This window comes from Sprattus sprattus (assembly GCF_963457725.1).
Source record: "Sprattus sprattus genome assembly, chromosome: 11".
NCBI lineage: Eukaryota > Metazoa > Chordata > Actinopteri > Clupeiformes > Clupeidae > Sprattus > Sprattus sprattus.
In genome coordinates this window covers 13,169,101-13,194,100 of record NC_137909.1, presented here as the reverse complement: position 1 = coordinate 13,194,100, position 25,000 = coordinate 13,169,101, and the positions used below count along the sequence as shown (strand labels likewise).

Genomic DNA, 25,000 nt, shown 5'->3' with positions numbered 1-25,000 from the left:
AGTTTTTATTTGACAGACAGGTAGTTGAGTGAGAATTGACAACATTGTGTAAAGTTTGTTGAATATCTATTGAATAACTACTGATAGCTAAAGGGCTAATGAAATAGTGAATAATGTTTCCTAATATCCCAGATCTAATCCTTATCCGTTCGTGTTGTTTCTTCACTTAGGTGGAATAGTACTGAACCCGTCATTCTATGGTACATTCGGACACACGCACACCATGATCCACGAGATTGGCCACAGCCTGGGTCTGTACCACGTGTTCCGCGGCATCTCGGAGATTGAGTCGTGCAACGATGCCTGCCTAGAGATTGAGCCCTCCATGGAGACGGGCGACCTGTGTGCCGACACCAACCCTACACCCAAGTACAAGCACTGCCGTGACCCAGAGCCTGGCAACGAGACCTGCGGCTGCCGACAGTTCACGCACACACCCTTCAACAACTACATGAGCTACGCAGGTATGAGCAATGATCAGAATACAGGAGAGAAAACCACACACACACACACACACACACACACACACACACACACACACACACACACTCACACACACTCACACACGCACACACGCACATGAGCTACGCAGGTATGAGCGATGATCAGAATAAAGGAGAGAAAACCACACACACACACTCACACACACACACACTCACACACTCACACCTACACCCTTCAACGACTACATGAGTTGCGAAGGTACCCCAAATAATCAGTACACAAGAGAGCAACACGCAGCCACCCACCCACCCACACACACACACACACACACACACACACAGCATTAAACAACTATTCGTATGACCAGTGATCAGATCAGAGAAGAGAGAACCTCAGGTATCTGCATATCAGACAATTAGATAGGCTAATCCCTTCATAAAGGAGCCTTTTGAATAACCGATCCATGGGTGTCCTGAGAAAAATAGACTTGTTTATTAGATAATCATGAGTCCATTCTTTTATAGGGAAACTAAATTTAGTTGATGACAACGACCCTAAACTTATCACTCCAAAAACATTTTCCATGCCCCGTCAGAGCAGCTTTAAGCGGCAAGCTATTCTTGGCTTCTGTCCTGACTAACTCCAAGCCCTTCTGCTTCAGCAACTGATAATTATATCTAATAATGTGGTATTGAGGACACACTAATGACATTCCTGTGTTGTATAGACCATGTAACGTATTTTCATTGTGAGTGAGTCTCTATGTGGGATTTGTTGCTTGGCAGATGATGATTGCACAAACTCCTTCACCCTGAACCAAGTGGCTCGGATGCACTGCTACCTGGACCTGATCTACCAGACATGGCAGCCGGTCTTCAAGCCGCCTCCTGTGGCTCTGGCGCCCCAAGTGGTGGAGCAGGAGGATGACGCCATCACCCTGGAGTGGTTTCCCCCCATCTCAGGCCAATTCTACGACAGGTGATATGGGCTGAACTGGGTAGAGGGAAAAGCCCCACACACTAACATGCCTGGACATGTCTTCAGTTATAGAACTGTGTGTGTGTTTGTGGTTGTGTGTGTGTTTGTGAGTCTGTGTGTGTGTGTGTATGTGTGTGTGTGTGTGGTTTTGTGTGTGTGTGTTGTGTGTGTGTGTGTGTGTGTGTGTGTGTGTTTGGACTTATGTCTTTGTGTGTCTACTGGACATTGGGTGTGACTCGTAGCAAATGAAGTGATGTTCAATATGACAAAGAGCATATGATCCAGATGTTCAAGCTGGGCCTCTGGGGGATGTGGAGTATGAGTGTGACCAGAGCTGTGTGTTTGTGTTTGTGCATGTGTGAGTGCGAGTGCGAGTGTGAGTGTGTGTGTTTGTGTTTGTGTTTGTTTGGACTGTATCTAAGTTGGTGCCTGTCTCTGTCTATTGGTTTCCTAGAGAAGTGGGATCAGTGTGTGACAAATGCACCGAGGGGAGGGTCCTGCTTCAGTATGCCTCCGCCTCTTCATCCCCACGCCCCTGTACCCCCTTTGGACACTGGAGCCCTCGAGAAGCCGAGGGTAAGCTCTCATTCACACACACACACACACACTCTCACTCACTCACTCACTCTCTTTCTCTCTCTCTCTCTCTCTCTTTCTCTCTCTCTCTCTCTCTCTTTCTCTCTTGGCTGTGCCACCAGTACCCCCCGAAATACCACATCTCAGCGTTATCAAAAGCCAAGTGTTTTGATTTGAGTGGCTCTCTGTTGAGTCATTTGTGTGTTTGTGCGGTTTACACCTTTGGGAGTTTGGTGTGAGTGAGAAATAGCCCCTCTGAGTCAGGACTGTGTCAGTAATGTGTGTGTGTTTGGGGTGAGGTGGGGGCGTTGTCAAGGACCTTGCTGAAGGGGTTTTGGTTTGTGTTATGTTGCTAAGGCTGGCCCTTAGCAATGTGAAGGTGATGACAAAGTTGTACATCAAGATTTTTATTGTTGATTTTGATGATATTCATGTCGCTGATCTACGTGAACTGTCTCTATACTTCTTCTTCGCCTAGCTTATGTAATAATAATAATAATAATAATAATACAAAAATAGCTGAAATCAGCTGCATTCTTAAAATAGGATGGTCATTATCTCCCTGCCAGCACACACAAACACACAAACACACACTCTCTCTGTTTCTCACACACACGCCATACCCCCTACACTGACCCTCAGTAACTAGCACGATACATCAGCATGAAGGAGCAGGAATTTTATAAATAGTCGACACAGCTGTGTATCCTCCTGTTTTGTGGCAGCTGTTGCATGCATTATTGTTGTTGGAGCTACTCTGGCCCCTAGGCTTCAGGCATTGTGATGTGTCAGTGATTCTTAATCCAGTTATGGACGATCGATATTGGGCTAGGGCACCTCTGAGGGTTGTTTATCTACTGTCTGTGTTGAAGTCCTCTCCGCTGGACGCAGACCCAAAAAAGGGTCATCTGTACTCGACTTGCACATCCATCAATTGTAGTTATTTTCAACCCTAACCCCAAGTCACAGCACATTTGAGTTTAGCTAGCGCTTAGAATGTCTATTTGAGATGACACTTTCCCCAAATTGTACCCTAAACCCTGAGGAGGCCCAAGTAAGAGCTGGAAGGCAAAGCCTTTAAGGTTTATGTGACATTTATATGACAATTTCTTGCAAAGAAGCACTTTTCTGCTTGGAGTCGGAGTTTTTTTTCAACTTCAAAACACGCGGTGCAGCAAGAGTACTAAACAGCGATGCCCAGGGTGCTATTCTAATCAAACCTTTGGGCAAATTCAGCGAATTGCTCCTCCATTAGCTTTAAAGTTCAGTGTGTGTTATGCGTTTCCAAAAAAATCCGGTGTTCATACACAGTCCCGGTTCTATACACGGGACACAAACATAGTGGCTTAGACAAAGCCATAAACAATTCAATTCAATCAACACGTTGGTTTAAAGAGCAGGGGAGTAAGTATGTCATTTGGCTGCCTGTTGAGCTCAATTATCAACAACCTTTCACCAGAATCGCAGACTATCCATTTAAATATAACAGACTAAGTGAGAAGTGGGAGTAGCTATGCCCTGCGGTGTTGGAAAAGCACCTCCACCTCCGCGACACCCCAGTCCCCTCACCCCCATCAGATCACGCGGCTCACAGCATTGGATACAGTTCGCTGGGAGAGGCATGTCTGGACTTGCCCGGGCCTGCGCATCTTAACCCCTCTTCTGTTTTCCCCCTTGGACTGATGCCCTATTAATCACAAGCTTTGCACATACTCCAACCACCACTACCACCATCCCTTCACACACACACGCACACACACACACACACACACACACACACACACACACACACACACACACACACACACACACACACACACACACAAACATGCACACTCACACACACACCCCTCCCACTTGTCCAGTGTTTATGATAGAAGCCTCACAGGATTCCCACAGCTGCTTGGCTCCGTGTTTGTTTGTCACCCCCTCCCACCCCCCCACTAACACCTGTGGCAACAGCAAGAGAAGCAGCAGCCGTTGTAGCGGCAAACACACCACCCTAACCTCCGTCACACACACACACAAACACACACAATCATATACACATGCATACACACACACACACAAACATATACACGCGCGCACACACACACACACACACACACACACACCCTCTCATTAACATACACTTACAGATACACACACACACACACACACAGGAAAGACTAGAGGCCGTTACAGTTTCAGGGGTCTGGCATTAAACATATTGGCCATGTTGCAAGTTTGAGGTACACCATCCTCAAATACACATCATCCCCTTTTCCATCCCTCGTCCTGCCCATCCCTCTCACCCTCCTTCCATTCTTCTCTCCTGCCTTCCATCTTTGCCCCCCTGTTCACCTGTCCACCCAAAGAAGCTTGCGGTTTAGTGTCCCCACACCACTCTACTGGGGAAGACCGCCACGTTTGGGTCAGGCGAGCAGAGAGCCCCTTATGAATCTTTACGGCTGTTTTCCCCAGAGGATGACGGATGAGGGGAGAGCTGAGGAGAGAAGGAGGAGGCAGAGGAGGAGGAGGAGGAGGAGGAGGAGGAGGAGGAGGGGAAACGAAAGAGGAGGAAAAAAATTATAACGTGGATGGGGTGGGTAGGGGGAGGTACATGGAAACCACCCAAGATAGTTAAGCGAATTGCATGTGGTTTGTGACATTCATGAAGAGAAGCTCTGAAGCTAATTCAGAACAGGAGGGGAGTGGACCCGGGACTGATGGAGATGAGGAGAAAGAGAGAGAGAGCGAGAGAGAGAGAGAGAGAGAGAGAGAGAGAGAGAGAGAGAGAGAGAGAGTAAAAGAAGGGAAAGGAAGAGACAAGAAGAGACAAGAAGAGACAAATGGCTAGACATGGAGAAAGAGAATGAGAAAAAGAGCCCGAATAGGGAGAGAGAGAAATAGAGAGAGAGAGAGAGAGAGAGAGAGAGAGAGAGAGATGTAGGTATATAGATAGCTGTGGAAAGCTACTGATAGTGTGAGGGGAAAAAAAACGAAGAGGGAAATAATGAAATGATTCTGTTAGTTGCAACTCCCTGCTCTATCCATGCACCCATTTGTGTGTCTGTGTCTAGTGGATCTGCAGCGCTCCTGCGTTGCTCAGTCCAGATGGAGGGTGATGTTTTCATTAAGCGTGTTCCTTTCAACGGCCGGCCGCTGTCAGGCCTCGGCGCGCTACGTGATAGCATGTGTGTGTGTGCGGGGGGGGGGGGGGGGGGGGGCGGGGGGGTGCAACACAGAAGCAGCACAGAGACAGCAGGGTGCAGGTCAGTGAGTTTAAACCCAGTCACATGTGGTACAGTCTTTCCTCTGCTCCTAGTCCTCCTCTCTCTCTCTCTCTCTCTCTCTCTCTCTATCTCTCTCTCTCTCTCTCTCTCTCTCTCTCCCTCGCTCTGCTCAAAGGAGCAGGTTTAAATCCAGTCACCTGCCCTCTTCCTATATGGGTAAAGAAGCCAGCCGCTGCCTCTCCCTCTTTGGACATCACCGCTGCCAGCATGTCTACATTTGTCAATTTTGTGTTTTTTTTTGCTGGTCGTGCTGCGACTATTTTGTCATCTTTGCAGAGAGCCGCACACCTCACCCATGAAAAAAAAACAAGCTGCACTCTGATGCTCTAGATCAGGGGTCCCCAACCTTTTTTGCACCACGGACCGGTTTAACGAGGCAATTTTTTTCACGGACCGGCTTCAAGGTGTAATTTTTCACCACTTGTAAATCATGTCATCCATTCATATTGATGTGAATCTAGGGTTTTGCACCCGTGAGGCAAACGTCAGTTTGATAGAATGGAGTCTATAAAAGCTAACATTAACGTGAAGTGGCGTTAACTTGCGACCAACACCGTTGTATTACGAATGTTAAGTGCATGAAAAATACAACTCACCATAACGCTGAATCAGTGCTTGGTACGTCTCCCTGTGCCGAAGCAGTTTTTAAGGCTTCATTTGCTAGCTTGAAGCCACATATTATACAGAGCAGACTTGTTGCGAGAGAATCACCTGTTGCGAGAGAATCACCTGTTGCGATAAACCCGTATTTTAAGCATGACCCCTGGTATTGTCTGTTAAAAGAAGCTTTATGTTTTGGAGACGGTGGCTCCTTAGTGGGGCTTTCCAAATAAGCTCTCCAAAGATTTTAGTTTTGTACTTACTTTCTCTAGTTTGCGGGATTCTTTTTGAGTGACGTATCACTTGAACGAGACAATCGTCTTGACGTGACAAGAGGCACATACGTCCTAGAAAATCCGGTCATTTTTCAAAATAAAACACCTCTCAGACGCTAATAATGAATACAGCGGAAATTATATAAATTATGTATTCTTTCTGTGCGGCCCGGTAACAAATGCCTCACGGACCGGTACCGGGCCGCAGCCCGGTGGTTGGGGACCACTGCTCTAGATGACGTGCCTGCTGCTGCAGCGAGGCTCAAGACTGCATGTCATGCAGGCCGCTTGGCTGCTCTAAGAGGTCTACGCACAGGTGACCTGCCATATAGTGAGTCTAGCCCCTAGCTCTTCTCTAACTCTCTCCCAGCCCACTGTAGATGGTGTCTGTGTTAGAAATCACGATGGTGTAGCTCCATCTGAGCCTAAATGTCAGTGGCTCTGCAGTAAGTCCTGCGCCGTAATAGAGCGTCTTTTAAGAGGAGTCCAAACAGGCGAGTGAGTACACACAGAGCTGCATTGTGGTTGTGCCAGATTGCATAGCCGTGCAAATGCACTCTGAGACAGCACAGCTGGGCAAATCACTCCAGTGTTTACTCGATCTGGGGCACAGACGAGGTGGACGCCGATTCAGCTCTGCCTGGAGTCTTTGGCAAACGCTCTGGTTGTGTCCCTTTCTGCCGCCTCCCCTCTCCTTTCGTCTCATCTCCTCCCCTCCTCCCCTCCCTCCTTTTCTCTTCTCTTCTCTTCTCCTCTCTTGTAGTCTACTCTCCTCTCCTTCTCTCCCCTCTCTTGTCCTCTCCTTTCTTCTTCTCCTTTCCTTTCCTTTTCTCCTCTCCTCTCCTTTTCTCCACTCTCTTATCCTCCCCTTTCCTTTTCTCCTTTCCTCTCCTCTCCTCTCCCCTCCTCTCCCCTCTCCTCTATTGTCCTCTTCTCCCCTCTCCTTTCTTCACCTCTCCTCCCCTCCTAAGTGGCGTCCAGGACTGTTCTAGGTCCTGCTCCAACACTGTGATCGATGATCTAGTAGCCCCTCTAAGTCTGGTCAGCAGCATCCTGGATCTGCCTCAGTGATGCTCCCGCTGCCATGGAGATGTCAGGGCATAAACGTTACCATCAACACCCTTGAAATAGCTCCCAACCCTGCCTGCCTGCCTGCGTGCTGACGATGGAATCTCAAGCTAATGAGACGCAGTAGGAGGTTCATTTCTGTTGTAACACCGTTGGAATCTGCTTCTTAGATCCGTGCTTCCCAAAACAGGTCTGCCTTGCCAGAGGTTGTTTTAAGGAGATCTTGACGTCGTGCCATCAAGCTGATCAGAGGAAATGAGCTAAAACAAGATGTTTCACGGCTTTTTACGTTTTTGTTTTTTTCTCTCTGCATGAAGTAAAAATGTGGAAGTTTCCATATGAGATCAACCTGGGGACCACATGGGGGAGCGTGTGCACTCCCTGTGTCAAATGTGTGTGTGTGGGTTTGTGTTAGTGTGTGTGTGTGTGTGTGCGTGTGCTCCCATAATAAATGTGTCAGAGGGGTGTTAGCTCTTTATATTATTAACGGTTCTTCTCAGCTGCCTCCTCATATATTCAAACATGTATCAAGTACATCTTTGAGAAGGACGGCTGTGAATGTATGGACGTCATGTTAACAAATGTGTTGAGTACGAGAACTGTGTAAGAGCAGTGTAGTCATCTACAATTTAACATTCAATGTAACACTGAACATTTCAATTCAATTCAATTCAATTTTATTTATATAGCATCAGCGCCAAAACAATAAATTGTCTCAAGGATTTTTTTAATGGATAGAAACATACACGCAGTTATCTGTAAGGGCTTTTCATGGACATCATAAACTACATAGAGACAACTTTTTCTTTAACTGCAGATATTTTAAAAAGAGGCCCAGCTACAGGCAAAGGCAGACAGATCTATGGAATCCCTCCGTGTCACTCCGGCTGGGAATGTTCTAGAGAGTTTCAAGGCCGTCTTGTTTCATTGAAAGCAGACCCCAGTCTACTGTCAAGCCTCTCTTCATGTACCGTGTGTTCTCACAATGTTCCTCAGCTGTGTCTCTGTTCGAACCGCCGTTAGGGTTTGCCAGATTTCAGTTTTAAATTTGAATGTTTCAGTTTCAAAATAAATGTTACCTCTGCTAAACATTATTTAGCTCAAGTAAATCAAAAATAACATGACAGGAAGTATGAATTAAACATGCTTCTTTACCAAGTATGTTCAAAAGCAGTTGTAAAATATCTCTGTGCCTTTAAACTGGACATCTGGTTGCTTAAACTGGGCATTTTAAAGCGGCCCCTCTGATATATGTGAATGCCGGATGGACCTTTCTAATTATAGGCTATATATCTGAAAACCAAGCTATCCAGTCTGAACTCTGAGCGTTTTTTAGAGAGCTCATTCTAAGAAAACTTGATACAGTAGGTAAAACTGCCACCCACTGTATCAAGTTTTCTTAGAATGAGCTCTCTTCTAGATACGCTTATTCTGCAGTGGGATTAGCGAGTCACGTGAAAAAAGTGAGCCATTGATTCATAACAGAATTGTCTAACCCCCTTGAAAAGTAATTCCTCCACTGCTGGGAGAACAAGGACTTTGTGTCATCCAGATGAAATCACTACAGACAAAAACAAAATGGCTTCCGGTTTAGGAGACACCCTGTGCTCTTACTGACCGGACTGACTGCTTTTTCGTTTTGCTCTGGCATGTTTTCACGGTCCACTGTTAATGCCACAGCATTAGTCTACATCGACAACAAGTGAATGGCTTGATCTTGGTGTGGGTAGTTGCACGACCGGTTGGAGTTCATAGAGTAAGATGTGATTTGGTGAGCGTTTGCACACCCCTGGTTAAATAAATACCAGAGACGCTGTTGCATCCTCTATCCTCTGCAGAGGCGACTAGTCTAGTCTGAAACTCTTACTTCACGAGAGGAGCTTTGCCTTGTTATTGGCTGGGTACTGTCACTAACCCTCTCATTCAACCCACACACACACCATCCCTTTTATAAGCATCATAAAATGGAAACTTGTTTTAAGGAGCAAGCAAGGTGAGAGCAACATCCAGAAATATCCTAGATCATCATTTCTACTTCTACAGTGGCCACACACACACACACACACACACACACACACACACACACACACACACACACACAGTTATAATAAAAATAAATGTGTTAAGATAATGTGGCTTGGAAAATGAATTTACCGCTCAGTTGATTAAACACTGGAATTTTTTGCACTTCCCCGGAAATGAGGTTAGCAAATGGGTTTTGCTCTTGCCAGTTTGGAAGAGTGCGCAGGAAAAGGAGGGGAACACAGTTTGTCTGCCGCGCTCTGGCTTTGCCGAGCGCTTGATGAATGTTGGTGTGCGTCACTCTGAATAACGCACAGCGCGGTACAGCCCGGTGCGGTGTGGTGAGGTTGACTCCAAATAAGGCTGGCCTGCGGTGTGTGTGTGTGTTTGTGTGTGGGTGTGTGAGATGGAATTGCCCTGTTGGAGCGGAATCCCTGAGAGGGCCCCTCTCTAAACTACTTCACTTTGCCGCTGCCTCCCTCACCGTCAGCAGCCACAAACACTCAACTATGTGTGTGTGTGTGTGTGTGCTTGTTACTTGTGTACGTATCTGTGATTGTCTGTCAAAAAGTCTATGTGTGTGTGTGTGTTTGTATGTGTGATTGAGATAGACTTCCTCTGTGCAGCTCTGTGTGTGTGTGTGTGTGTGTGTGTGTGTGTGTGTGTGTGTGTGTGTGTGTGTGTGTGTGTGTGTGTGTGTGTGTGTGTGTGTGTGTGTGTGTGTGTGTGTGTGTGTTTGACTGTGTGTTTGACTGTGTGAGTATGTGTGTAGGTGTGTGATTGTGGGTCTAAAAGTGAAAGAAGACAACAGTGTGAGAGCTGTATGGAGTCAGTAAATCGCTGTGTAACTCCCAGGCTCCGGACGCTTGTTGTTAAAGCCCTCTCTGGCACGGACTTCTGCCAGACTGACACTGTGGTGATCGCCTGCGTCTCTGCCTACCTCAGAGTTTTGTGATCTCTCTGAGTCCTCCATTTAATGGGTTTTTAACGGAACAATCCCCATTCATCTTTGAACCCGAGGACTTGTGTTATTACATTACCTGCACCGGAGGCAGTTTGAAATCTGACAGTTTACAGAGACGCTTTCATTCAAAGGAGTCATTCATAGCAAAACGTATTTGTTTTGGACGTACTCCATCGCTTTGGGATCCGATAGGAGCAAAGCTGTCATTTTTCATCGCAAAACATAAATCAGAACTTTGCCTCCATTTTTCACACCACCTGAGTTTAATACTACTTAAATTAATGACATAGAAATGGTCAAATACAGACAATCCCAAACGAGCGTTCTATAATATAACATGTTCGATTAAGTGTGTGACAGATGATCAAGTTAACTATTTGCTATGATATGCACTTCTATTTACCAACATGCAAATTTTAAAGGTGCAATTAAATTATCTTGATAATGCATGAGTTGATCATTTCATTACTGTGTCTTTTTGAGGCATTTTTTTAATTTAATGTATTTATTTATTTGTGTTAACATGTACATTTTTTGAGATTGGTGACTCATCTAAATATCTCCTGAACATAATTCTGAGGCATTTGGTCTACCATATTTGTTGTGTATTTACTTTATTTCATTAAATAGTTTGCTGTTATTTCTGATTAAACTATTTATGGATTTTGTGTTATATATACATATACTCTCCTCCTATATATATATATATATATATATATATATATATACACACACACACACACACTATATACTGTTTATGCGTGTAATAGTTCCTAATGGGCAAAGGCCTTCCATAATTGCAACAAAAACTGTCACAAACTATTGATTCAATAGCTTTAAATATCACTCTAGCTCCTAACAATGGCAACACTCAGACCACACAATATAACAATAATGACATGCAGAACGATATCATTGGCAGTGTTGGGACTAACGCGTTACTAAGTAACGCGTTACTGTAATTCCACTACTTTTAGCGGTAACGAGCATGTAACTAAGTATTTGTTTAAATCGAGTAACGCAGTTACAGTTACTGAAATCTAAATGAGTTCGTTACCCGCGTTACTATCTTTTGTGGAAGATAGACCTACTTTAGCTTCTTCTGATCTGACGTCGCAGGACCAATGCGACCGCACATGAAAGACACTCTGCTACCCAGATCCACGACCGCTTACACACACAAACACACACACATTGCACCTGCATACAATCACGCACGCACACACACACAAAGACACGCACAAGGCTGTACATACGCAACTGTTTCTCCCATTTTCCAGGACTGCTAACACACACACACACACACACACATTGCACTTGCATACAATCACACACGCACTCACACACGGATATACAACCGCAATTATTTCTCCCATTCTCCACGGGCGCTAACACACATTCATTGCACTTGTATACAATCGCGCATACATATGGAAAGAAGGCTAGGACACCGATCGTGGTTTCCAACATTTATTGTTTAACCAGAAAACGCGTGGAATCTATTACCAACTGGTTCGTGTCCTCAGCAGTGTTGGGCAAGTTACTGAAAATTAGTACTTAGTTACAGTTACTAGTTACTTATTTTAAAGGTAATTGAATTACTTCCCAGTTACTGTATATCAAAAGTAATTAGTTACTAGGGAAAGTAACTTTTAAGTTACTTTTATATCTGCGTTTAATATAATGAATATGAACAGTACTGAACAGTCAAACACAATAAACATATATATTTTTTACCTAATTATTTTAAACAACAGGGCAACATGCCTTCAAATCAAGCAGTAGTACAAATGTCCCTTTTAACACTTAACTTAACACAAAGTCATCTTGGCTGTCGGGGCAACGGCGAAAGAAGCGCCACCGGGACCGGTGGGAACTTATAAACAGTTCCTACCTTGATCAGGGTGGGGATTGCCAGCGATTAGGATGTATTAGAAAGATATTATTCTAATTATATATTTAGCATATTGTGAATACTGTGTGGGTGTTTCAGGGTATTTTGTGAACTGAACCACTAATTGATTATTTTGTATCCCCCTACTCTTTATATGGTGTTAATACTGTAAGCCAATCACTTTAACTACATTGGGCCTAATGAAGTAAAAAAAAAAAAAAAAAAACACTGTTAAATGACTGAGACAGTTATTTTGTGTTAAGTTAAGTGTTAAAAGGGACATTTGTACTACTGCTTGATTTGAAGGCATGTTGCCCTGTTGTTTAAAATAATTAGGTAAAAAATATATATGTTTATTGTGTTTGACTGTTCAGTACTGTTCATATTCATTATATTAAACGCAGATATAAAAGTAACTTAAAAGTTACTTTCCCTAGTAACTAATTACTTTTGATATACAGTAACTGGGAAGTAATTCAATTACCTTTAAAATAAGTAACTAGTAACTGTAACTAAGTACTAATTTTCAGTAACTTGCCCAACACTGATCATTGGGCATCACTGTGAACAATAAAAAACGAATGTGCATTAACGATAAAAAACTAGTAGCAAATCAGAAATCATAAAATTTGAGTCAGGCATCACTTTAAATCATTCATCATATTTCCAGCAGGTTTTTATTTCTGTAGCTGGTCAGTGTGGATGCTCATATCGTTATAGTTACCGTTTTCATCACAGTTACTGTTGTCAGGGTGTCATTACAGTTACAGTTACTCGGGCCTTAATTATTTTGGGTGTACCCTGCAGGACCCCCTGATGTGGAGCAGGCGTGTGAGATGAGTGTGCGTACCTGGAGTCCCCACAACAGCATGGAGGTGAGCAACATGGTGCCCCCGCCATGCCCTCTGCAGGGGTGCATGCTGCAGCTGGAGTTCACCCACCCGCTGGTGCCCGACTCCCTCACCGTGTGGGTGACCTTCTCCTCGCCGGACGAGACGGTGCTGCCTGCCATTCACAACATCCTGCTGCTGACGGTGGGCGGCAACAACATCTCGCTGGGCCCCAGCAACGTCTTCTGCGACATGCCGCTCACACTCAAACTGGACGTGGACGAGGAGGTGTACGGCGTGCAGATCTTCACCATGGAGCAGAGCCTGGAGATCGACGCTACCATGCTGGCCTCCAAGCCTGACTGCCCACTGTGTCGCGATTGCCAACCGCTACACTACCGGCTGCTGCGCCATCCGCCCTTCACCCACACGCCGCAGGGGGTCATCCTCAGGGACGCCTCACGCAGATACGTGGACAGGTGAGTGTGTTGTTCAGATGTGTTCCTCTTAAGTGGCTGCTACATATATGTCAATTAGTGAGCCCTTTGTGTAGATGTGTTCCAAGTGGCTGTGGAGAGCAGTGAAGAACTGGGGTGATGGGGAATCGTAAAGATGGTTGTGCTATCAGAGCTAGCTGGGGATGGTTGACCACCAGAACCAGGGGCTGGGTATAGTGAAGCAGTGGCTGATGGGTATAATGAAGCAGTGGCTGATGGGTATGGTGAAGCAGTGGCTGATGGGTATGGTGAAGCAGTGGCTGATGGGTATGGTGAAGCAGTGGTTGATGGGTATGGTGAAGCAGTGGCTGATGGATGTAAAGCAGGTTGAGCTGTTCTCCCCATGCCACCTAAAGCTCACTCAAGCCTTTAGTAATCAAATGGAAAGTTGATACCAGTGAGATGCTGTGTACACCCTCCTACCCACACAGTTAACTGCACCCCTCCCCCCTTGATGAGCTGATGGTGTTATAGCTATGGGGTGTCTGATGTGATGCTTTGTTGTAGTCATGGTGTAGTTATGATTTGTGAAAGGAAGGAATTTCTACAGAATCCTTCCCTCTCTCTTTCTCTCTCTCTCTCACTCTCTCTCGCTCTCTCTCTCATATGCAAACTTCCCTGGTGCTGCTTGTTGCTGGTCAAATGCTGGTGTGAGCCACAGGCAACAGAATGAGACCTACGGTTGCATCTTACGCTTCATTTGAGTCTCCTCTTGTCTGGCATCAAACAGGTCCAGTCAGCAGGGCCAAGGGGATTGAGGGCACTCTGGGTTGGACCCCGGTATCATGGCTTTGGGTACTGAGCCTACACTTCCCGAAAGGCCAGCAGCCTGTCCTGGACCTTGTAGTTCTTGTTTTGGTTTCTTCCATCTGGAAAGGATCATGGAAACGAGACCAAAAACTACAAGATCCAGCTCAAGCCTGGTTCTGTGGCCTGTGAATGTGAAGGAAGTTTGTGTGTGTGTGTGTGTCTTTGTGTGTGTCTTTGTGTGTGTTTGGGTGTGTGTGTGTGTCACAACAGATGAATCATACGATCACACAGACACCATTAAGCCTCTAGATTGGACGGAACACTGTCAACTTATGTTACGAGTTCCCAATGCTCATGTCAAAACTGACTGAGACGTTCCATGAAAAAGCTGAGGGGGAATCATGTCATTTAGTGTTTTCTGCTGCACTCGCTTCATTCTCAGATGGGGATGGCTGCCATTTGGTGGTGGAGGGGTATAGTGCTTTGCTCATTGCTCTTGTCACATTAGATTTCCTGCTAAGGCTGTTTTGGGGTCAGAGTGTCAGCGTGGGCGTTTTCATGGCGGCTTGGGGTTTGAATGGACACTGGTTTTTCTCTAGGGGCCACGGAGGCTGGACCTCCCTGAGTTGGATAAAGCAGCTCACACAAGGAGAGGTCACTGGGTAGGGGCAAAATGTCAGGCCACTCTCACAGAGGCCAGAGGCTCTGAGGCAACCTTGACATGAGCACCAGATTCTTTCCCTGTCATGGTTAGCGAAGCGCCATGTGATTCGCTTCAGTTTGGAAACACTAAGTTGTGTGGTTGTATGTCATGTGCGGCAAGCACACACACACACACACACACACACACACACACACACACACACACACACACACACACACACACACACACACACACACACACACACACACATTTCAGCAGATAGTCAGGTCCTGGGAAGTTGAGTGGCATGAAACCTGAGATTATGTAGGGTTGAGAGCTCAACCAGAGTAAATCAGCGTGTGTTGTTTGTGTGAGTGTATTTGTGTGTTTTTTAGTGCTGTCAAACGATTACAATATTTAATCGCGATTAATCGCATTTTTGTCATAGTTAACTCAAAATTAATCGCGATTAAATTAATCAAAATTAATCGCGATTAAATCAATCAAAATTAATCGCGATTAAATTAATCAAAATTAATCGCGATCGCAAATTTGTATCTATTCTATTCTATGTCCCTTCAATAATTTTTTTCCATCATTTTTATTTTATTTTAATGCTCTTATCAACATGGAAAAGTGGATTGGCTTGCTTTAAGCAATGTTTTATTTTATTGAAAAACAACATTGCCAAACAGGGCGGTACAAAATAAAATTATAAAGTGCACATTTAAGATAAACAAGGACTCAGCCTATAGTGCAGTTAATCCATGGCTTAATATTAGTTTTTTTCAAATTTGCTGTGAACACAGAAGTCAGGCCTTTTATTTAAAAAACAATAAACCGTTAGGTTACCAATAAAAGGTAAGCCAACTACTTCTGTGCTTTCAACCAGCTGCCTGTTGACATTTTCAGACAACAGTGAAGCTCGCTTCTTTTGCACAACACAACTTTTAAAGGTAAACTTTCTATTCAGAAGCTTTTTATCATCAATTTCGCCGTATCGAGCTCATCATTCACTCAAACGTGACGTTAGCCTACTACACAGTTTGGGAGGGCAAAAAGAACGTTCATCTTTAAAAAAAAAAAAAATAATAATTTTTTTTTTTTTTTTTTTTTACAACACGTTAATCGCGCGATGAAAAAATTAACGGCGTTAAAATGGGTTTGCGTTATCGCCGTTAATAACGCGTTAAACTGACAGCACTAGTGTTTTTGTTGTGTGTAAGTGTAACTGTGTGAGTGTGTGTGCTTGTTTATTATTGCATGTGTGTGTGTGTGTGTGTGTGTGTGTGTGTGTGTGTGCGTGTGTGTGTCTGTGTGTATTTCTGCCTTTTTCTGTGTGTTTGTGTGTGTGTGTGTGTGTGTGTGTGTGTGTGTGTGTGTGAGTACGGATTTCTGTGTGTTACATTGTGTGTGTGTGGGTGCGCAGTGGGTGGATGACCCGTCCAGTGTATGACCCCGGCCCCCAGAAAGTCTGGCCCATCAGCTAATACTCTGACCTGCCTTTCACAGCCCTCAGAGCTCCAGGGCTTCAAAGAGGGCCTGCTCCTTGACATGACAGGACCCCCCCAGCTGGGGTCGGGTGGGGGGTGCCTGTGTGTGGGGGGTGGCGCAGAGGGGGTTGAAGTGCAGCAAAGGCGGCCAACCCCAACCGCCAACCCCCCAACCCAGGAGGCCGAAACACCGCCCCTCTGGGCCCTGGTCCCACTGCCCCAATCCTCTCACGTCAAGTCCAACAACTGTGCAGAGCCCAGAGGACCTGACAGTGATGCCCCCCACCCCATCCCAACTTCACCAGCCCCCAGCCCCAGCCTCAACCTCAATACCAACCCCAACCCCCAATCCTCCGCCCAATCCCGAAACACAAACCCCAAACCCCCCCCCCCCCCCAACATCAATGAATCTTACTCACAGTTTTTTTTCCTCTCCTTTCGTTCTTTTCTCTTCAATTCCCTTGACGTTTGATTCTTTCTCCTGGGGACGTTAAGGGGGTTAAGGTCCCCCCCCCCCCGGGCTATTATGTGGAGGGAGTGAAGTGGACAGCAGTGGACGGTCCATCGTGTCCCTATTTTTTAATAATTTTTGATATTTTTTAAATCAATTTAATCCTTTTCATCCTTACTTCAAGTCAAGATAAAATAAGTTGATACACAGAAATGTCTTGAAAATTTGTAGAGCTCATTAAAATTGAAACAGCAAGTAGTTTGTCTTGAAACTACACTCAACAGTACTAAATATTGTTGAGCGAGAGAGAGCATTCCAATTTTGTAAATGGTAATTAACCCATTGGGATGCAAGTCATTAAGCTTTTTTTCTACATCATTTTCTACATACAAAGCAGACCCCCTGAAACACTGTTCCCTGTGTGATAAAGAGGTTCATTTGTTCTCTGGGTCATTAGGCAGGGGTACTTGGAGGATCTCTATGCTTGAGAGACCCAGGGGCCACTGGGGTTACCTTACACAAACTCCAACCCTAGCCCTACAACAACTTCCCATTTGAACCCAAGACACCACCGCGCCATCAGCTAATGCCTGCAGACAACTAATCTCAGTGCCGTGCCCCAACAAAGCATTTCTGTGCCTCCTTGTCTGCTGCCTTTGTCTCTTATAGCAGGGTAATAGTCCTGAACCTTGCTTGATCTTCCCTAACACAAACCATATTTCCTAAGTGGTGGGAAGACAGGGCGGCGGTGTGTCTTGGTAGCCCAGGTAGCTGTTAATTGGTCGGGGTCTGGCAGATAAGGGCCAAATACGGGCCGCATTCACCCTGAAGTCTGCCGGGCTCTGGGACCCCTGCTCTGCCCACAGCCTCGATTCCAGGAATCACACCGGATTTCCCGAGGATTGTTTTTGGGCCAGAGCCAAAAGAGCAGGGGGGGGGGGGGGATTGTTGAGTCTTACAACATTCTGGAAGAGCTCGGAAGGACCTTTTTGCAGCCGTCAGAAACAGCGGTGGGCTCTGCACTGGATATGGCCCAGGTCAGAGCCGGATCGGAGCCGGATCAGAACCGGATCGCCTCCAAACCCCCAGCTTCCTTTGCAAAGAAAGTAAATGGAAATGTTCCATAGTGAGCTTCTTTTTTTCACTACCCAAAGCACCCCATTCCACACACAAACTGAGAGAAGCCCACTTATTGAATATCCAACGTTCCTCATATTAAGTTTCAGGAAACAGTGGCTTTGTGTTGAGCTGGCAAAATGGTGGGATTTCGATGCAAAGCTTTCAAACCACAGCCTCAAATAGCATGTGCTCCTGACGTTTCTTAGAACATACACATTTCACTGTGGGTTACGGAGATACGGACTCAGAATTCTGTGTAAGAGCCAAATGTACAGTATGTGAAACTCAAAGTGTCAAAAACACATCAAAAGTGACTCCCACCATAATAAACCAATGACGTCTCTGTCTCTTTCTCTCTATCTCTCTCTCTCTCTCTCTCTCTCTCTCTCTCTCTTTCTCGTCCTCAGCACTCTCCTCTGCTCTTTCCATCAGGATCATTACTCATAAGCTCTTCAGGTGCCGTAAGCGATCCAATTAGTCTTGAGTTGTGAGTCATCGGCGTTGACACCTATCCACAGGGCTGCCCAGTGCTTGAGTGGTGGGCTCTAAGTGTTACCCTCGTGACGTGAGCCATGTCACACTCACAGTGACTGATGGCGCTGCTGAGTCAGAGTCAGGCTTTTAGCTTAGCAATCCCTGTGGCGAGAGCAGCACACCTTTATGGCTAGCCTGTCTAGTGAGCCTGTTTCTGGGAAATGCCTCCAAATTTCATCTTCGAACATTCCTTTCGAGTCTTACCATATTCATCATGTTTTCATTTATTGATTATTCATTCATTACACTACAGTCACAACACAGTGACTTTTCTGTGTAAGGAGTGACCCTGAATTTGGAACCAGATTCCCTTAATTACCAAATTAAGAGTGTGATTCATTATTTTGCTCTTTTGCGGCCAAAGCCTTACTTACCCCCCAATGCATTCACATGACTCACTAGACTCAGCTGCTGTTATCTGGGAAAGCAATAGCTCATTAGCAGTTAGTGCTTATGGCTATATTGAGTAAGTCGTTATCCACTGGTGATGAGACTGATGACAGTGTTGCATACATTTGACAGATTTTTGAAGTGTCTGTTGTGGATTATAGACAGATTTTTTAAATTGCATTATACATTAAATCTATTCTTAATTGGTGTCAAAACAATGCACATTTTCAGAATGTCCTCATAGCTTGTTTTGTAGAACTGCAAAACAATTGTAGTGCGCATGTTTATTTAGTTGTGTGATTAAGCGTTTTTTTGTCATACAGTTCAGCCTTGTCAACCCCAAATGTAGAAATACTTAATATGGATAGCTCATTTGAGAGACTCTAAAAATAGTCAGTAAATCATCTACCTATAAATCGTCTACAAACTATCCAGCTCTGGCCAACTAGCTATAACTTTTAACAACCTGTCAATTAACTGCAGGCCATAACCTGATCGTAACCTGTTACCTGTTACAAACCCTAGCCCTAGCCCAACAAAAACTCCCCATTTTGACTCAAATCCTGCCCTAAGAGTATGTGTTGTTCTGTCTGTCACCAACTATGACCAAGTGGCTTTCAGATTTTCACCTTAACAGGAGCGATTTATTCTTTCATTTCTAATCAGTGTGCCTAAGTCAGTGCAGTGACATGTGTCCTGATTTTGGGCGTTGTTGGGTTTAAATCCAAGATCCATTTCATGTAACTCCCCAAATCTAGATTTGCTGTGTCCGACTGAAATCAGATTTACACCCCCAGATAAAGTTACATGCGCGCGTTGTCCGATATACAACCAAAACCCGATCACTTATCTGGGGGTGTAAATCTGATTTCAGTCGGACACAGCAAATCTTGATTTGGAGAGTTACATGAAATGGATCTGATCTGATCTGATCTGATCGAAATCTGGACACATGTTACCGCACTGAGTTATATCTTCTCACCTGTGCTCATCAAACACATGAAAACACACAGCCACACACAAAGACACACACACACACACACACACACACACACACACACACACACACACACACACACACACTGAAATTTGCCTGAGCTGTGTGGTGGCAGGAGCTGTGTGTGTGTGTGTGTGTGTGTGTGTGTGTGTGTGTGTGTGTGTGTGTGTGATGTGAGGTGGCCGCCTGTGTGTAAAGCCCAGCACAGGAAGGCGCTGTTATGAAATCTTATCTGGGTACACTTTGTCAACTGAAAAGGGTGAAGCACTTTGAATCTGATTGCTTTTGAGATAGAGGATCTGTGGTCTGTGTGTGTGTGTGTGTGTGTGTGTGTGTGTGTGTGTGTGTGTGTGTGTGTGTGTGTGTGTGTTGGGGAGACTCCCCATCCACTACAGAATTTCTGCTTGAGTCTGACAGCCAACCCATAAAGAGTGTCTCAACACTGTCCAATCACATACTGCCACTACTATCGTGATGAGGCCCAGGATCACATGTGTACAGTACACTACAGATTAACACAGGATACTACAGATAACACAGGACACTCCAGATAACACAGGACACTACAGATATCTGTACAGGAAACTACATACAGTATCTGCACAGGATACTGCAGATTACCACATGACATCAACATCATAAATTGAACTCTCCCCCCCCCCCCCCCCCCCATCCCGACCAGCAATGTCACAAGCCCAACTACTCGTCTGCCTCGACTGATACCCCTCACTCTTTCTCCATAAGAGTTTTATTTAGAATTAAATTTGATTTTTGCTTTGTTCAAAGTCAGGCCCCCCCAGAATGATGAAGTCAGCACCTCCCTTCCAGACACAAATAAAGACACACACACACACACACACACACACATACACACACACACACACACACACACACACACACACACACACACACACACAGACACACACACAGACACACACACATGCACGCACAAACACGCACGCACGCACGCACGCACGCACGCACGCACGCACGCACGCACGCACGCACACACAAACGCATGCACGCGCACACACACACACACACACACACACACACACACACACACACACACACACACACACACACATGTTCATTCAAGTGGAGTAATGAGTGCAGTGATGCTATTAGCATAAAGCCTTAGCTACAAGCTCTTGAAGACCCAGCTCTGCATAGAGCACATCCCTTCTAACCTGCACTTCTACTAGTACTTAGTTTGCATATACAGCAGTTACATTTATGCATCACTTTTTTCAAATTCTTATGTAAAATAGTATTTATTGTTACACTAGGTCTCTATTGCTTGTAGCTAGACTGTTCTCTTCCTTGTACGCTGTCTTGGATAAAATGTGTCTGCTAAATGACTAAATGTAAATGTATTATAGTGGTGGTGTGGAGTTTAGCAGGCTCACAGCCTTAGGGGAGAAGCCCTTCCGGAGCCTGCTGGTGCGAGAGAGGCGGCTGGATGGGTGGAACGTGAAAGGTCCATGGTTAGGGTGAGAGGCGTCCTGCCCAGGCAGCGCTTGTGATAAATGTTCCTGATGGGTAACCGGGTGCTGGCGTTCCGTTGGAGTGGTTTGCGGCCTGACGTGGAGCGGTCGCCATACCACACTGAGATGTGGTTAGTGAGTATGCTCTTAATTGTACAGCGGTGGAAGTCCCCCAGTATCCTGGGACCGAGGGGAGCTTTGTTAAGGCTCCATAGGAAGTGAAGGTGCTGTTGCTGTTGAGTTCAGGGCCCAGGTGAGATTATCAAAGAATTGGATGCCAAGGAACCTGAATCTTGACACACGCTCTACAACAGTTCCATTAATGTGGATGGGGCTCCTAGCCTGCCTGAAGTGAACAGTGAACAGTTTGTTGTCGGAGTACCAAACAGACGGGTGCTGAACCTAATCTCTGTAGGCCATATCTCATCACATCTAATCAGACTTCCCACAGTGGTGTCATCTGCAAACTTGATTATGCGGTTGGATTCATAAACAGGAACATGGTGTGTACGATTGTGTGTTTACGATTGTGTCTGCGCTCTGTGTGTATGCTGTGTGTGTGTGTGTGTGTGTGTGTGTGTGTGTGTGAGACGTGTATTGGCGAGGATGTTTTTCTCTGCTGTTCCTGACGGTGTCAGTTCTCATTCGCACTCTCCCCTCTTCCAAAGATTACACTCATCCAATTAATGTTGACATTACGAAGAGGTGGTATTCCCTTCCTATGCCAGAAGTGTAGGATAGCATAGCCACCTGCCCCCACCTCCCCTCCCCTCCTGCCCCAACCCTTTGCACTCTCCAAAACCAACACATAATAGTAATACAATAGTACTCCCCCATGATTCTCTTCTTTCTTTCTTTCTTTCTCTCTCTCATTTTCCGTTGAAGGTGGTTTCACTGACAGGGTGTCTTTAACTGTTGCTCACATGCACGTGCTCTCTCCACCTCTTTTTTCTCCTCTCCTCTCCTCTCCTCTTCTCTCCTTTCCCCCTCTCTCCTTTCCTCTCCTCTCTCCATTCCTCCCCTCCCCTCTCCTCTCCTCTCCGCTCCCCACCTCTCCCCTGTCCTCTCCCCTGTCCTCTCCTCTTCTCCTTCCCTCTGCTCTCCAGTCCACTCCTCTCCTCTCTTCTGCTCTAGCCTTCTCCTCTGGGAAGACGCTGAAGCACTGACCTGGATCCAAGCAGAGGGAGAAGGCATGGAACACATTTCACTCACAAAACCGCCACTGTCAAAACAGCTTTTCCTGCAGTAAATCTTTTGACACATTTTGAAGGCATAGCCGATGGTTTTTGCTGTACGTGTGTGGGATTCTGTTCTTCTCTGTGCGTGTGCGTATGTGCGTGTGTGAGTGTGTGCGTGTGTGCGTGTGTGCGTGTGTGCGTGTGTGCGTATGTGCGTGTGTGCGTGTGTGCATGTGTGTGTGTGTGTCTGTGTGTATGTGTGTCTGTGTATGTATTTGAAACAGAGAGGTGGAAAGAGCAAGAGAGACTGACAGAGAAAAGGGGGCCAGAGAGAAAGACTCCGACGCACAGAGAGAGAGAGAGAGAGAGAGAGAGAGAGAATTCTGTGTAAAATGCGGAGGAAAGGTTGATAGTGTGCCCAGTTATAATTAATCTAACTTGTAATGTATAACCCCCTGCAGTCATTCATATCTAGTGCTCATTCAAATGATTTGTGTGGCCTCTGCTGAAGCACCACTGTTTCCCTGGCTGTTAGGAAAGGCACCTTCTGACTGTGTTAGCGGCTGCGGTGAGCACTGGCCTTGCCTGAACCCCACACCTCTCTAATGGCACTTGTGGTAAAGCACTCTGGTAATTTGGCTGCGTTGTTGTGTTAATCAGCAGAAGAGAGCTTATGTGTCTCACCAGGAAGCCGGCCAGAATCGATTCACATAATAAGGGCATTGTTTTTTTTATTTTTTTATATTCCTGTAGAGGTTTGTCGTGTGTATGTTTGTGTGTGTATCAGTGTTTGTGTGTCTGCCTGCGTATGTGTGTGTGTGTGTGTGTGTGGGGGGGGGGGGGGGGGGGGACATTCTTATGTATGTGTGTGTGCCTGTGTGTGATTGCGTGTGTGTGTGTGTGTGTGCGTCTGTTTGAGGTGGGGCAGGGGGAACCACTCAGAGATTAATACTACTTGATGGTCTGTGTATGGCGTGCTATTTAATACAGGCATAATGTCACTGTCAATATTTCCTCCCCTCAGTACATCCTCCTACTCTGCTGTGAGTTTACCCACCATCTCCCAGCGCTTGATTATCAGGGCAACCGAAAACACAGTCAAAACATGCAAACACACTTGCACGCACGCACACGCGTATACACAGACACACATACACACACAGGCATGCACAGACACACACACACAAATACACATACATGCATGCACACACACACATACTCTCACATACACCCGCATATAGAGTCAACTAACACACACACACACCACACACCTACACACACACCGTCACTCCTACACACACACACACACACACACACACACACACACACACACACACACACACACACACATACACACACTGTCAACAAACCGGCTTTGGTTGTCCTGATGAGTAAGCAGAAGGAGTCCGTTTTTCCCTTCCTTTCTCTCTCAGCCTGATTCTCTCCAGCTCCAGTCAGTCTGGGCGGCTGTGGGGTCGGGCCCGGTGGGCTGGGACCCTGTGCATGTGGAGTTATGCGGTTCTGCTCGCTGGTGGGTTTATTATGTTGTTTTCTCCCCAGGCTCACGTCTTGTTTTTGGCGTGTGCGCCAGGGATTGGGTTACACTCCTCTGAAAGTGGAGCTCGGACTGCCACGCCAGATATTTGTTTGTGTCTGAGTGTCCTTAGCGCAGAGCGGAAAGAGAGGTGCCTCTATTGGCCTCTACACTAAACACACACACACACACACACACACACACACACACACACACACACACACACACACACACACACACACACACACACACACACACACACAGACACACACACACACACACACACACACACACACAGAACAATCTGTGTTGTGGTTGGGGTGATTCAACCTTAGTGACCTGATGTGCTGATCCTGGTGAAGATGAATGGGTCTGAGATGTGGCCTTTCTGTGGCGTCTGCCTGGGTGCCCAGATAGGGAGGGAGCTGCTGGGCATACCTTCCACCACGCTGGCACAGCCTTACCTGGTGCAGTAGGGAAACACATGCCCTCCACCACGCTGGCACAGCCTTACCTGGTGCAGTGGGGAAACACATGCCAGTGACTACTGGATGGCAAAGAGGTCAGAAACAGGGAGAGGGAAACAGAGAGAAAGTGAAACTGATTAAAAGAAGATGGAGAGTCAGAAGAAGGGGAAGGAGAGTAGGAGAGAGAGAGAGAGAGAAAGAGAGAGAGAGAATGACTGATGAAAAGAAGGTGGCAAGTAGGGAAAGGAAGAGTGGGTGAAAGAATGATAGAGAGAGAGAGAGGGAGAGAGAGACAAACAGGAAGGAGTAGAGTCTGGTTCTAATCAGCTTGTTAATTGGAAAGTGGTGGTTTGGATTTCACCAGTTTACAGTGAAGTAGGAGGGCATGGTTGAACTCTGTTGTAATGGTCTTGGCCAGGCACTCATGTTTGTCTCTGTCTCATGTTTTTTTTGTTTGTTTTTGTTATTGTTTTTGTTTGCCTTTTGCAGGGACGTAGCGACCGGAGGCGTGTTCACCTATCAGATCCAGACCAT

The 25,000-nt window shown here is 45.8% G+C and overlaps 1 protein-coding gene across 1 annotated transcript in view; it reads left to right on the top strand.

Annotated features, from left to right (window-relative positions):
* pappaa (pregnancy-associated plasma protein A, pappalysin 1a) overlaps positions 1–25,000 on the top strand; it is a gene marked incomplete at both ends in the record, with an annotated part of 103,324 nt that overhangs the window by 18,232 nt on the left and 60,092 nt on the right. The window contains 5 exons of the mRNA XM_080847303.1: positions 171–464; positions 1,230–1,422; positions 1,877–1,998; positions 12,904–13,405; positions 24,956–25,000. The exon at positions 24,956–25,000 is cut by the window's right edge and continues 84 nt beyond it. Of these exons, the coding sequence (XP_080703429.1) occupies positions 171–464; positions 1,230–1,422; positions 1,877–1,998; positions 12,904–13,405; positions 24,956–25,000 (1,156 nt within the window). The remainder of the gene's footprint in view (positions 1–170; positions 465–1,229; positions 1,423–1,876; positions 1,999–12,903; positions 13,406–24,955) is intronic.